We start from the raw sequence: 15,354 nt of genomic DNA on the forward strand, positions 1-15,354 counted from the left end.
AGGGTCTTTCAATGGCCCTAGGACTCCGATTCTTGATCGGAGAAGAGGAAGACTCCGATCGGGAGTCTTCCTGCTCTGTTTTTCTTTTTTTTGTTTTGGGCTTAGGATTCGTTGCTTGGGCCAGGCCTCACATTCTTCCCCTCTAAAATAAATTTCGTCCTCGAAATTTTTTCTTGCTTGAGTCTTCATAGTTTCTTATTTGAATCTCATCCACAAATATTTTAATTCTTGATATAAATTCATTCTTAAATCATTTCATAAGGAAAAAGTCAATACATTAATATCGATCTGATACGGAACCATTCATTTTCTTATTTATCAAGATCAACATCTCAAAGATTTTCAATATTTCAATATTTCAAAATTATGATCTCATTTCCTGTAAAAAAATTATATTCAATATCTCATGACTCAAATTAAAATCAAATCTATCTTTTGTGAATAGAAGAAGATCAATGTCTCTATTCTTGCATAAGAACTTCATTCATCATCATCATTCATTTTATTTCAAAATATTAATCACTCTTAATTTCAACCCATCATAAGATAGAAAATCATACTTCTATGAGTCATATGATGACATCCCAATCAATCAAAATTCAAAAATATTTTCTCTTATTCGTACTTTCAAAGGTTGAAGATTTATCATTTCAATCTCATTCTCGAGCTTTTGATATTTTAATTCTCGATACAACTTCATCATTAAGTTATTTCATAAAGATCAATATCACCATTGTTGATTGAATCAATATCACTATTTCTAGTCATCGAAATTTTCTTACTCAAACCCTCAAACTCTTAATTAATCAATTCATTATCAAATTAAATTATAAATAACTCCAATCCATCTTTTGTAGAACAATCGTCAATATCAATAGATAACCTCAATCTTTTTCATTCAGTCTGAGAAATAATAATAATCAAAAGAGTTCTAACTTCAAATATCATTATACTCTGGAGATAAATATTTGAGTATAATAATCTAAGATCGAAATCATCATTCGATAAACAATCTCAAATTCTTTCTTATAAATAGAGAATTATAAAATTTAATTCTAGGATAGAAAAAATTTATCTCTAAATATTCTAAATCTAAAATCAAAAATCAAAGGTCCACTCATCCTAGAATTAGGATGCTAATTATTTTTTGTAGCATAGAAGGTGGAAGCTCTACTTTTAAAAATCACATTAGGATATCCAAAAATAATTCAAAATTTTAAAATATTATTTTTTCTAATATCAATAAATTTCTTGTATCAAACCATATCATCTATCATAATTTTTTTAACTCAAAGGGTCAACATTCTTGACTTACTCAAAGTAATCCAGATTACCATGCTTCCGCTGCGCACTCTGATCTAACAATCAAAATTTCTTAGGTTCACCAAAAAAGTTTGATCAAATTATTTCTTTACCTTATAAATAGAAAAGATCTAAATTTTTAAATTTCAATTGAAGTCAAAGATTAACTTTCGATTCTCCTTCATACTTTTACTGGTGTACAATAATCTTGATTAACCCTTGAGTCCAATATCATATTTAAACCATCATATAGATTTACTATAATCAATATGAATCAAATCTTAATTCTCATATCACTTCAATTCGATAATTTTCAAATCAAAAATCTTTATAAGTCAAATCAACGAGAAAATCCTTCGATGCTCCATCAAATTTGGACATAATCAGAATATATAAGAATTTCAAATCATTATTATTTTTTCTAAAATTTCTATCATCAAAATCTTCAATATATATCAAATATCCTTTCATAACAATCATACAAGCTTCAAAAATCAAATCTCCATTTAATAGTAGATTCAATTAAGGACCTCGTTAACAAAAGCAAAGGAACTCCATATCAATTCCTAAATCTAAAATTTCTAAATTGTAAATTCACATGGATCCCTTAATCTGAAATAAATATAAATCAGATCTTTTATCTTAATCTGAAGATATCAATTTTTCATTAACAACCTCAACAATAATATTAGAAAATCTCTTGATCAGCTTAGATACGAAATCTTTAAATTGAAATTTCATACACATCATGTAGTCTCTAAGAGACATAATAAGATTTATTATCTAGATCTAAGGATGAGGATTAAAGATTCCAGTACGATGAATATTCTACAATCTCATAGTCGATTTCATCAATTAGAAATAGATTTCTTTGCAATATCCTCAAATATGCATTCATCCTAATATATCACTTTATATATATGTAATCCACGTACCAAATTTAATTTTGATAAATATTTCAATCAAGCATCAAAAAAAAAAAAACTTTCTTAGCTCATTCTGGAACAATATTTTATTATCAAATCTTTATCTTGCCAATAATAGTCAACTTCTCAACTAGAAGTAATATCATAGTGTTATTCTCACATCGAATTTGAACTTACGATTCACTTGAATAACCAATGATCAATTTAATAACCACAATGCATAATAAAATTTTATGTCAATCCTTTTGTAATTACTTTCTATCAAAATCTAACTAATCATATCATGATCTATAAATAATCCATCATATTTCAAACTTCATATGTCATAATCTCTTGCGATCCTTTTATACATAATCTTAATGTTTAATCAAAATTTATAAATATTTCTCTCACTACAATCATCAAAGATCTATATTATAATATCCCTGGTGTCCATCCACTTACACCCATTCTATATCTGATTCTATGTTTCATAATTCATCCACTTATGCTCTGATACCATATTAATTGTCACGCCCCCGACCCGAGATTTGAATCGAGGGTCATGGCAACCGTCGCATACTTATAGAATACTTTTTCCATAAGCATGCAAGGCATCTCATCATGATATCTTCACAAACAGTTAAATAAATTTTTTTTTTTTTATTCAATAATCAAACCTTGGTTCAAATAACAAATCAAAACTAAGTGTTCAAGAGAAAGTAGCTGTCTGACAAAGTCAATACTAAAAACAAAACTAAAGGTCTTGAATCAATTCTGAGAAAATCCTAAATCAATGAGTTAACTCCATCTCTAATCGCTCTCCCAACCGAAATCCCACATCATGCTAATTTTCTGGATCTGTAGGAAAAACATAAAACTTATCATGAGCTAAATAGCCCAGTAAGCAGTGTATACCTTTAACTGAATAATCAGGCAAATAATACTATGCATAACAAATCAATATGTAATTTCATGAAATCATATTCATACTGTCAATCATATATAAAAGTCAATTCATCATAATTTCCAATTATACTTTTCTTCTTAAATTCATCAATTTCTTAAATTCTTCTTACCAACCATGACTATGACTACATTATCCCTGTGGCAGGGTCATAATACCGCGTATCTGCTTGCGGTGGGCTGCGAATCATCTGGCAGCCAAGTCCTTTGGAACCGCTGGTCTAACTGGCGGTTTTGTCGCTGGTCTATCTGGCGACATGTCGCTGGTCTCACTGGCGACATAAATCCTCAGGACAGTCAATTGCCAACGTATATGCCCCCATTGGCGGGGTCCTCAACACAGTCAGGTTGTCAATTTCATATTGTCTTCCAATTCATATATTATTTTCAAGAATAATAAAATTAATTAATATTCGAGTCAAATCAATTATAACATTCTTTGAGATCATATATCATCATAATAATTGCTCCACAAATAACTTCAATCATAAATAATTTTCTACAATTAACTTTCATCATAAATAATTTTCAACAATTATTTCAATAAATAATTACAATCGCAAGCATGCATAAATTTATTTAATTCATAATTTACCAGATAAATTCAGTAAAAGTAAACACTACTTACCTCAAACGTATTCCAATAAATCCACATAATTCTATAAATTTTCTTCCAAAAATTCTGTTCGTAGATCATATCGCGATATCCCATGATCAAATATCCACAATCCTATACAGAATCAATTTCAATAATTAGAAAGAATACGAATACCATATTTCAATGGTTTAGATTGGGTCCAATCATCTAATTTTATCTAATCAAAATCTAACTAGGACCTAAATGATCCAAAGTTTGACTATCAGATCAAATCAGATTCGAAGTGATAGGATCGAGGTTTCTTCATCGATTTCATAAAATCAAGTGGAGAGAGAGAATCAGAGGAGAGAAAATTCATGAGGTACAATTCGAATTGATCAAGTGACACAATCCAACATTACGATTGGTCCAATATCTCAATTGGTGAAACCAACATGATCAAATCAAATCATGGCTAGATCGAAATCATGGATGATCAAATCTAAAGATTCATGGTCTGATTAAGGTGGGTGCCAGTACGCTGTCTGACAATCATAGATCAGGGTTCTTCATTAAAATCAGATCAGACTTATTAAAAGAAATTTCTTCATTCACTAACCTTTTTTTTTTAGAGAGAGAATCAATCAAGAGAGAGAATATTTTAGAGAGAGAAAATTCTAGAGAGAGAAAATTTTAGAGAGAGAAAATCCATCTTGAATTCTTCAGACAATATGATTCAACAAATTCTGATCGATCATATCAAATCATGCTAAAATTATCATGTGGACAATTCGATAAGATCGTGAGAAATAAAATCTAAAAATACTTGATCTGATCAAAGTGGATGTCAGTGCACCGTCCGACGATCACGGATCAAAAATCCATCACGATGATCATTTAAATTCATCATCATTCTTCTCAAAATTCTAGAAATCTTAGGAGAGATAATCTAGAGAGAGAATTCTAGAGAGAGAAAATACCAGTTCAGGCTGAAGAGAGAGAAGGAAGAGAGAGAAACTCTCTTTCTCATATTTTATTATTTATATCATTATTTATTAATTAATTTAATAATTTTTTTTTCTTTTCTTTTCTCTCTCTTTTTTTTTTCACGGAAGAGAGAGGAGAGAAAATCCTATTTATTATTATTACTATTTTATTTTTCTTTTTTTTTTGCTTTTCTTTTTTCTTTTTTTTTTTTTTTTTCTTTTCTTTTTCTTTTCTTTTCCTTCTTCTTCTTTTCTTTTTCTTTTTCTTTTCCTTCTTCTTCTTCTTCTTTTCTTCCCGGGCTTTCATTGGGCCGAAACAGGGGACCTAGAGGTCCCCGTGCCTTGATCGGCTGATCACGGCCATCTCATGGCCGGAGGTGGCCGGCGGCAACGACCGACTCTCCCGGGTTCGGAGAGACCAGGGCCGGCGGTCGGCGTGACCGTCGGCGTCGGAAAATCAGAGGAAAGAGGCGGCGAACAGGGGGGTTTCTTTCTCCAACTAAATCCGGCAACACCCGTCGCCGGCCATCGTGCACACAGGCACGGAAAAGAAGGGAGAGAATAGAGGGAGAGGAGGGAGACCTTACCACAACCTCCGGTGACCCCCACCGGCGAGAAACGCGGCGAACACGGGTCGAGGAGTCGCGGCTTCAAACGGGAAAATCGGAGAAAAATCTCCGGCAATCGATGGCGACGGAAGGGTCTACCCATAGAGGAGAGGGGAAGGGTTCTTATAGAACTCGTCCTAGGGTCTTTCAATGGCCCTAGGACTCCGATTCTTGATCGGAGAAGAGGAAGACTCCCGAGGAAGACTCCGATCGGGAGTCTTCCTGCTCTGTTTTTCTTTTTTTTTTTTTTTTTATTTTGGGCTTAGGATTCGTTGCTTGGGCCAGGCCTCACACTATCATCACCATAGAGAATAAATCTAAAAAAAAAATACCACACAGCATCGATTCAACGAGAAACAATTAAAATTAAATCAGTGAGAGAAAATCATCAAAAATTGATTGAAGGATAATATTAAAGTGATTTGAAAAGATCAGAAATTAAAAATCACGATTCTATAGTTTAAAAATTATTTAAAAAATATGATATAATTTAAAAATTAAAATATAATTTATCTTAAAATAGACGACTGTGGACGCGTTACATGCGTGCCAAACAACAACGGTCTTTTTATAACGTCTCTTTCTGCTTTGTTGCGACGAGTATCTTGTGCCCCACTTCTGGTATCGTCAGGGTAAAGTTTCCCATCCCGATTCCCAAAGTGGATGCTTGGAACTTGGATTAGCGCATGATGATGGGGTCTCTCATCTTTTTAAATTGCGTCGCTTTTTTCTGAACCCTGCCTTTTTTGGCCGTGGGTTCCTCCAGTATCTCCAGCGCCTTGCTCAAATCACAAAGGATTATATAATAATTTACACAACCAAGCAAATGCCACAGCTTTCAACATAGCACACGTTTGCAAAAAAATTGCCATTTATGCTATAATCTTTATAGAAGAATCAGAGGTTGCAATTGTACATTAGAGATGCTTTGGTTGCTCTAAACAGGTAATAATAGGTTGGTATTATTGGTGAGTTCTTGATATAAAGAAAAAAAAATGTTAGCCCCCAGTCTAGCTTCATCTATTTATGAGGCTAATACTGGAGCTGAAATCAGATTGGATATGGATAGAATATCAGTATGTTTATATTTATATTTATTTTTTAATAAATATAGATATGATATTAATTGGATATAAAAATTTATATCTATATTTATTTTAAATAGATATAAATATATAGTAGATATTAAAATTATAGATATAATACGAATAGCGGTCAAAAAATTAAATTTTATAATCATGATGTTAAAGATATTACGAAGTGGATGGTAAACCAAATTAATAGTATAGTAATAAGATTATATATTTTTTAAAAAAATTATAAGTACTATCTAAATAAGATTATAAATATAATTGGATATTTAGATATAGATTGGATAGATTATATATTTTATCTATATCTATTTTTTTAATAGATATGGATATAAATATTAATTAGATATTCAAATTTTTTTTCAAATCTAGATAGGTTTAGATATAAAAATGGATTCAAACAGGCATTCAATCAACTTTCACTCCTATTTAATATATATATAACTTTTTTATTAATATATAGGTTGCATCGTTTGCACAGGTGATTAATTTTTTTTATACGACATCAATTGTTAGATCATACCTTGTTCTGCTTCTGAAGCATTTTGAGCGATCTCTTTTACCAATCTGTATAGATCTCATGGCGGCTTGAGAAATCAAACACTATATATATTAAAAAAAATAATCATTCTTTATATATAATACCTAACCAACTTTTTTATAAAAACTTAATACGGTATGTTGATGGAGAAAGGTGGTCCCTGCAATGTTATCATTTCCCCCAAAAGAAGAACAAAAAAGGAAGCTTATCTTTTGGTCTGTGTCTCCGTTTGTGACAAAAAAAACACAGAACCCCCCCCCACCCCCCCCACCCACAGGCCACGGCCGTCCGTTTTCTGGGGTCTATCCCTTTCCATTCCACAAATGCCCTCCTCAGCCCGCAACTACTACCCTTTCAGAAATAATTGAACGCCACGACAAGACTGCCACAAAGGTACCACGCTTTTTATGGTAGAACAGCATGTACCACGCTTTCCCTGCGTACAGATGTCCACTCCACGGCCGTCGGATTAAACCACATAAACTTTTCGAATTTCAAAGCAACGGTTATTACAGTGTTATACAATGTCATATGTTATATAATGCTGTTAAAATGTATAATGAGTACATTGTTGTAACAAATAACATGTTCATGAAAGTATGAAAACACTTGCATTTATTGTTTAAATTGAAAATTTTGAATCCACAAATTCATGACAAATGGTAGTAAGCAAATAGCAGAGTTATGTTACTGTTGTTCTATTTTTTTTGTTATTACAATTAATAAATACCATTTTAATAACTATATTTTATAACAAACTTAGTTTATGATAGATTTGATTTGGTAAAACAATCCATTTAATTTTCTTATTTACAGCAAAGAGTCATTTTTCTTTCATAAACTTAACTTCCCCATTCTTAGATAAATAAACTATAAAAGAGTTGGAGTTTTTCAAGGAGTGAAGATAAATTAAAGTATAATTTGGATCACAAAAGGAGGCTATTAGCACACTTAATTTTAAAAAACTAAAAAAAATATTTTAAAATTAAAAATTAGAATATTCTATATATGCACAAAGAAAAAAAGAATCATAACTTTTCTCAATTCCCAGATTTTTCAAAAGATAGCGTATCAGGAAATTCTGTTGATTGCATAAATTATCTGTGTATTTCTTCAAACACATTTTTGGAAAATGCTTTTATAAAAAGTTATAAGAACATGAAAATAATGATTCAAAAAATTTTAAGTTGAATTACCCTTTAAAAATATAATAATTCTCTGAGAAATTAATACTTAGGACAATTAATACTATCTTCTCTACAAAGCCCCCTTCATTTAAAGATATAGCCGTTACAATGCCTTGCACATAATCATAAAAGGAAAAAAAAAAAATTCTGATCGCTTCATTATTATTATTATTATCATCAGTAATTATCATCACCTAACGAGGCTCTAATTGTAATTTTGCTCATCCCTGGGAAATTTATAACTCCCTCAGCACATGGGTAGGCGATTCCCTCCCACTTCCACCGCTTCCGGAACTCTCACCATGATGGCAACAGCGGCGGCCAAAGCGGTCTCAGACGAAAAGCCGAAGCGCTTTTCGGCGACGGCCATCGAATCCGCCACCGGCGCCTCCTCGCTGCCGACCTCTCGCCTCCTCTCCTCGTATCTCGGCATCAGCTTCGCCGTGTTCTTGGGCTTTCTTCCTAAAGCCTCCCTCTCCTACGTTCCTTCTCTCCAGTCCCGCAACCGGATCCTCGCCTTCAAGCTGTTCCAGGCAGAGGAACAACTCCGCCAGCTCCGCTCCCGCCGCCGGGAGGATGCCAAGGCCAACGCCCGCGTCGCCGAGATCTTCGCCGGCCACCGCCACGCCTGGCACCAGGAGGAGCGCCGGCTCCTCCACCAGCACTCCGCCGCCGCCGACGAAATCGCCGCCCTCAAAGCCCGCATCTCCGATCTGGAGAAAACGGAAGCGGACCTCAGATCCTCCGTCGAGAAGCTGGAGAGACAGGTAAGCGAGAGGGATGAGATGCTGGATTTCATGGCGAGGAAGGCGGAAGGAGGAGGGGATTTCAAAGAGGCGAAGGATTTGGGTTTGGAGGAGGAGGAGGAGGAGGAGTTCTCGTCGGGTATGGGGGGGAAGCTTAGGGTTTCAGAGGAAGGGTTGGATCCGGTGGTGCCGGAGAGTTGCTTCTTGGAGAGGAACGCGGAGTTGGATGAGATGATGTCGCTCTATGCTAAACCGAATGGTTTTGGAAGGGATTTCTTGCCGGTGGCGGCTTCCAAACCGTGGACGGATAGATCGGCCGGATGGCAGGTTAAGAGCCTATCCCTCGTCTGGTTCTCATTATTACTTGTTATTATTATTAATATGTCCCCATTATTATATATGCTGAATTATTTAAGCTGGATTTGGTAAGATTTTTCAGTTTTTCTCTGCACAAGATTGGGAGTAGTTACAAGTTAATACCACTAATTTTCCCAAAAAAAATCGGTTTTTTATTTGACAGGAAGTCTTTTGAAAGTTTCAAGATTGCTGTATACTCGACTGTTCTTGACTGTCTGATATATCATTTTGGTGAACAGGAAAGTGTTAGTTGTTGGAAGGAAAGACAAAAACTAGGTTCAAAAATTTGACCTTATTGTGAAACATATTTTATCTGTCAAAAACCAAGAAGCAACGTTTTTGCTTAAATTTTTCTTTTTTTTTTTTTTGTAAAAAAAATGAATTTACTATTTTCCCCTAATCTTTATGAACTTTGATTCTTTAACGATGCTTTTGTGCCAAATTATATTCTTGTGGTAGACCTTTTTATCTTGTGGTAGACCTTTTTGGAATGATTAGAGGTCTACAGTAACTAGATGAACGTGGTTTTCCTCTGATTCTTTGTTCAATTTTAAAATATCTTTAAGTCCTTTGCAGCTTGGTTTTCAAAGTTATATGGTTTCACCATTTGTAAGACCTGAAAATGTTAGACCTCTTGACAGTACGTTTGGTGGTCAATGTTTTGTACTTAGTAGCTGGATCTGATGCATGTTAAACTGTTGACAAGCATTTATGGTGCTGCCTACTTAGTTGTCAATTATTGAAGAGCTTAGTGCCTTTCACAACTCTAATATACAAACTATTGAAATTATCAGGATTATATTATGAAGCCAAACTAGGCCATACATGTACCTCATGAATAATGATTTCAATGGGAACTTGAGAACTATAGGAAGTTGAAGTTAAAGAGCTATACAAATGGTAGGAAGTCCACAACAGATGTTGGAGATTTATTTCATCAGCTTGGCATTTCACATGCAAACTGCTGCTTTGTTTCTTTAAGTAACACAACAGTTTCTAGATTCTGCAGCCAAGTGTGTTGCTTATTATCCAAATGCTTTCAAATTTTAGAATGTTATGCATCACCCTCAGAATGCTGGAAATATAAGTTCTTTATCCCAATTCTTTTGTGTTTGTAGGAAATGCATCATGATTGCCTTGAACCAGTGTATGGCATGAAGCCTTTTGTACCAAGGTAAATAAACAAACTTTTATTCAATCCTAATAATAGCAATTTCAGAGTGTACTAGAGCACTTGAAAATCTGTTTTTCAGGAGAGAGTACCCTTGGAAAGTAGATGGTGAATCGGCAGGAGTGTCCTCTAAGCTTAAATTGCTGGAGCAAGAATTAATCAATTTGGAGAAAGTTGGGAAGGGAGAGTTGTCCAAGATGTCATCCCTGATGACGAAGCAGGCAAAGAGATACCAATCTCTGGCTGGTAAAATTGATGATTTATGCAGGAGAATGGTAATTTTTATCCTCGGATTTTGAGGTTTTGTTTTCTTATTCGTGTAGCTTTATGAACTTCTCCTTTAAAATTTTCCGATGCTTTATTAGTGAAACATTGTTTTGTTATTGCCACATGCTGAGGCAGTCTCCTATAGCTGAACAATCGATACAACATTGTTATGTCCACCATAGCAATTTTTTTTTCTTATCTAATTATAATAAAGAAAAAGCAAGCATGTCACAGTGTTGTTTTCACAAATCATGGTGCTCTGGCATTTAACCATATTGCAAAAACTAATTTCATTTGAAGGATGACAACCAATCACACATAAGGCAAAGATAGTTGTGGCAAAGATAGTTGTGTTTCTTTTCTGAGTTGACATTTAATGATGTAAGAAAATTCTGCACAAGCTAGAGTATTATGATTCTTGCCTATATTGGTGTTGCCTTTGCAATATTACAGTTTACTTTATGGTTTATAAGGCTTAAGTTGTAATATGTATGCTTCGATGCCCATTTAAAGTCTGTTAATGATTATTGTCTTAGGTGAAATCTTAGTAAAAAATCTTTCTTAGCACTTCTATGCTAAGGGAAAAGGCTGGTGAAAATATATATCTGATCTAGTTGTACTCAGCTTAGGCAGGTATTTCCACAATGGAGGTTATAAGGCAATGCGAGGACATGATAAAGAATTTTACAAGGTGCCATAACCATAACCATTGATTTTTGTCCAGACTACTTCAGTCAGATTTATAAATTCTCTTAATCTTGCTTATTAAGAATATTAGTGGAAAGTAAAACTTCAATAGATGTGAAGAAGCATGAGTATGATACATAAAATTAATTATCTTTTTCTTTTCCTCTCCTTTTATTATAGAGGGTGATCTGTTAGAAACTTAAAAGGAACTTTCAACAGCTTACTGTAAAACCTAATTTTCAATTTAGTCATGCATTGAGAATCATCAATGAAAACCAATCCACCAATTTCCATCTCTTATTATTTATTTTGAAGACTTAGATCAAGGTCAAATTAGTGACCTATTTGAATTTATTTACTGAAGACGCATCGAGAAAGCTCATGGAAATATGAGATTATTTTCAGTGATTGTAATAATGATTCCCTTGGAAGCTCCAGAAGTTTATTTGCTATTGGCACCGTCATTATTAATATTGTCCTTTATTGCATATCTTCTATGCATTTTCTGGAGGGCTTAACCATAATCATGATCAACATCATTATTTTCGATGTTATCATAGTTTTGTGTTAGAGATAGTGTTGGAGAAATGAATCTAATGCTTCTCCCTCCTTATATAGCAAGTTAGTGATCCATGTGATGCAACACTCAGCCCAGAGTTCCGAACACAAAGACAGACTGAATTTTTGCTCGAGGCATTCCGTCTTCAAAACCGGGCTACGGAAATAAGGCAGAAGCTGAGCACACTGCAAACTGAGACAACCAAGAGCCATCTGGGGGATGAGCTATCAGCACAGACCAAGTTGAGCACAAGGAGATCTTTGGATTTGATCAGAAAGAACTTCAAGGAAATACAGAGGAACTTGGAAATCTGGTTGGCCCGAATTATGGGGGATTTGGAGGGTATTTTGGCCAGGGACAGTGCATCACGTGTAAGCGATTACTATGTACCTCCATACCCTTTTGTCCAATGATTCCACAATTATTACTATCTTCTTGGTGGTTCTACTTCCACCACCTTATACAGTCTCCTGGAATTACTTCACATCTTCAAGCTAACAGAAAAATTTAGGTAAGCATCCTGTGTATGCTAATAGTTTCCTAATTTTACATCTCTTCATGCCTAACCGTTGGAAAAATTTGAGACAGGCAAACACATTGCTGAATAAACCAACAAGAGGTGAACAATAAGGGAAGGGAGTCAGACAGTGCTCTCATTGTACACACGTGCCTTGGATGGGTCTACATGGCGCTTGCCATTTTTAAGTTTTTCCGGCCTATATATTTCTAGGCTTATGTCCTATGCTAGGAGGCAACATAGATCCTCATCTGCTAATCACTGCCAAATTCTGTTTAGTTACTGATCCTGAGCCTTCAACATCTGCGGTAAGTATAATGTTCTTCTTTTGTTTCCTCTTGCAAAAATTTATGATCCAACATGGAATTATTTGCCATTCCACAACAAGGAATGCCTGTTCCCTCAACTGCTATTACTATTCCTATCTTGGCCATTCTTGGATCTGAACTTGGTATTGGAAGCAGCGAAGAGGTTGCTTACTGCTGAACAATAAAAACTCAATGGCAGTTGTCTCAAGAGGTGAATGAAGGAATGCAGGTGCGACAACAAGGCGTACGGTCTGGGAGATATGCCAAAGAAGTCTACAGGGACAAAGGATAAGGATATGAGGATGCATGATGCGAAGTACCCGTTTATTTTGCTGAAAAATAAACTGGGGTCAAGAAACGGGGCACTAGAACCAGCTCAACCTTCATTTTGCTGAAAAACACGAAGCACCCGTTTACTGCAAAATCTTGGACTCTAACATGGACCCTGCAGAAGAATTGTCATGGTAATATTAGCCGTTGAATACAACATCCGGTGGCTAACATGTGATGCAGATATCTTCATTCAAGATCAGCCAAACAAAAGGAGCCAGATTTTATTAGGTAATTTTGAGTGGGATTATTTGTTGTTATTATATACATATTAAGGACTGTATGACTACTTATAATTTAAACACGGAAGAACCAGAGAGGTGAACTCAGCTTTGTATTCAACATATTTGATATATAACATGCATTTATGATACCCGGCGTTATGTGTAGGCAGCCAGAAAAAATTGTGTTTTTTAACCATCTGGAGTGGCATTTGAATGAGGCGGAGCAGTAGATTTCGTTATCAAGCAGAAATGAAGCTTGCAGCTTGTATAAATTCTTTTGCAGCAAAGCTGGATGTTTAGAATACGTGTACATGATTAGAGCAAGAGTATAAAATGACAATATATATATATATATATATATATATATATATATATATATATATATATATATATATATATATATATATATATATATATTTATATAAAAGCAATCAATAGATATTTATTTTTTAAAAAAATTATAAAAATATTTTTTAAATTTTAATTCAATTTTATTTATACTCTATATATTTAAAGTATCAAATTGATGTTTTTAGTTATCGATACATTCCAATATAGTCTAATCATTTATTTTCGTTAATCTCCTCTTCTAGCGCTGACATTTCTTTTTATTTTTTTTCTTTTCTTTCTTCATTCATTTTTTTTTCTTTCATGATACTCTCTCTATTTTCACTCATTCTATAATTTTCTCATCTTCTTTCTTATCCATTTCTCCTCCTCATCTTTTTTTATGTAGCCTATAAACTATCCCATTTCACGACGGCCTCCTCCACTTCCATTTCTTCTTATCTTCCCTCTCTTCTTCTTCTCTTTCTCTTGCAACCCATTCTTTGCCTCTCTCCTCTTCTACCCTTCCTCATCTTTTTTCTCCTCCTTATCCTCTTCCTCCTTGAAATCCATCCATTCCTTTCTACAGCTTTTTTCCGTCTTAATCATCCTCTTCATCCAAACCGTCCATAAGCCATCCTCCTCTACTGCAGCTCATTCTACCTCCATTCTTTCATCTTTCCTCTCGTTTCTCTCCACTTTCTTCTCCTTGTTGCAGTCCTCTTTTTCGAACTCATTCCTTATCGATGGTCCTTCCACTCTCTTCTCATTCCTCATCCATTTCTCTTCATTCTCTTCATCTTTTAAATCCATCCATGAGCGAGAGGTATTTTCGTCCATTGAGAGAGAAAATTAATATCGTTTGTTGGTAAAATGAATATTTAGATTATATTGAAATATATTGATAACTAGAAAGATTCTTTCGATATTTTTTAAAGTATAAAGATGTAAATAAAATGAAATTAAAATTAAAAAAAATTATTTTATATTTTTTTTTTCTTTAACCCTCTTGTTAAGTACGATAATATCCTCAATGGTTGGTAGAACAGCGTAAGATGTTGTGGACCAACCATATGGTGTAGAGTTGCTGTGCAGATGTCATTGATTGGAACAGCTTGCTGATGTCTTTCAAAAATTACACTCATTTAGAGGTGAGACACCTATTTACCATAAAGACTAATGCTGGTCTCCAGAGCTTTAAGTTGTTATTTATTATTGTTCCTTTTTGTTCGTTTCCGCAATCATGTTTCAGAGGTAGGGGCCAGAACATGTCCGATTGGTGGAGCGGCATGTTATACCACCACGCACGGCGAATTATTCAAAACTGCATCCAAGAAGCATAGCTGAATTATTCTCTATCATATTTGCTGGTCGACAGTGAGCTTACCGACCATGTGAGAGATGTCGCTGATTCCATTTCAGTGTGCTCAGGTTATCGCTGACATTCTCCAATTGTCAATTACGAATTGATTGATGCCTTGCAGATACGATGCATCCACAATTTTTTTTTTCCTTAAATGCTGGCTAGCTCTGACAGACCAAGCAAACCACATTACAGCAGGTTTCCTATCCTATTTTCATTGCATAAACTGATCCACTGCATGTTTTCCAGTGCCCCAATGAATCATCACCTAATGCAATCGCCCCAGGATAAAAAACGTTGCATCCCCTTCCATACATTACCAACTTAGCAGCCCT

At 34.4% G+C, this 15,354-nt stretch overlaps 1 protein-coding gene across 3 annotated transcripts; it reads left to right on the top strand.

Annotated features, from left to right (window-relative positions):
- The first annotated feature begins 8,426 nt into the window (after positions 1–8,426).
- Positions 8,427–13,478, top strand: LOC105042533 (uncharacterized). 3 transcript variants are annotated; one of them, XM_010919791.3, is made up of 6 exons: positions 8,427–9,236; positions 10,385–10,440; positions 10,520–10,712; positions 12,010–12,461; positions 12,539–12,775; positions 12,932–13,478. In XM_010919791.3, exons 1-4 carry the CDS (start codon positions 8,466–8,468, stop codon positions 12,361–12,363), a joined length of 1,374 nt encoding a protein of 457 aa, XP_010918093.1. In that variant the 5' UTR covers positions 8,427–8,465; the 3' UTR covers positions 12,364–12,461; positions 12,539–12,775; positions 12,932–13,478. The 3 variants fall into 3 exon arrangements, with proteins under 3 accessions (XP_010918093.1, XP_010918094.1, XP_073112971.1); XM_010919792.3 differs by having other exon boundaries at positions 12,975–13,478; XM_073256870.1 differs by having other exon boundaries at positions 12,539–13,478.
- Positions 13,479–15,354: the final 1,876 nt, after the last annotated feature.

Source organism: Elaeis guineensis, chromosome 4, assembly GCF_000442705.2.
Source record: "Elaeis guineensis isolate ETL-2024a chromosome 4, EG11, whole genome shotgun sequence".
Classification (NCBI taxonomy): Eukaryota; Viridiplantae; Streptophyta; class Magnoliopsida; order Arecales; family Arecaceae; genus Elaeis; species Elaeis guineensis.

What these genes read in the sequence shown, in the direction of transcription:
- LOC105042533 (XM_073256870.1), top strand. Translation starts at nt 8,466, where the DNA reads ATGATGGCAACAGCGGCGGCCAAAGCGGTCTCAGACGAAAAGCCGAAG. An exon ending in ATAGATCGGCCGGATGGCAG is followed by an intron (nt 9,237 to 10,384) that starts GTTAAGAGCCTA and finishes TTGTGTTTGTAG; the next exon opens with GAAATGCATCATGATTGCCT. An exon ending in ATGATTTATGCAGGAGAATG is followed by an intron (nt 10,713 to 12,009) that starts GTAATTTTTATC and finishes CTCCTTATATAG; the next exon opens with CAAGTTAGTGATCCATGTGA.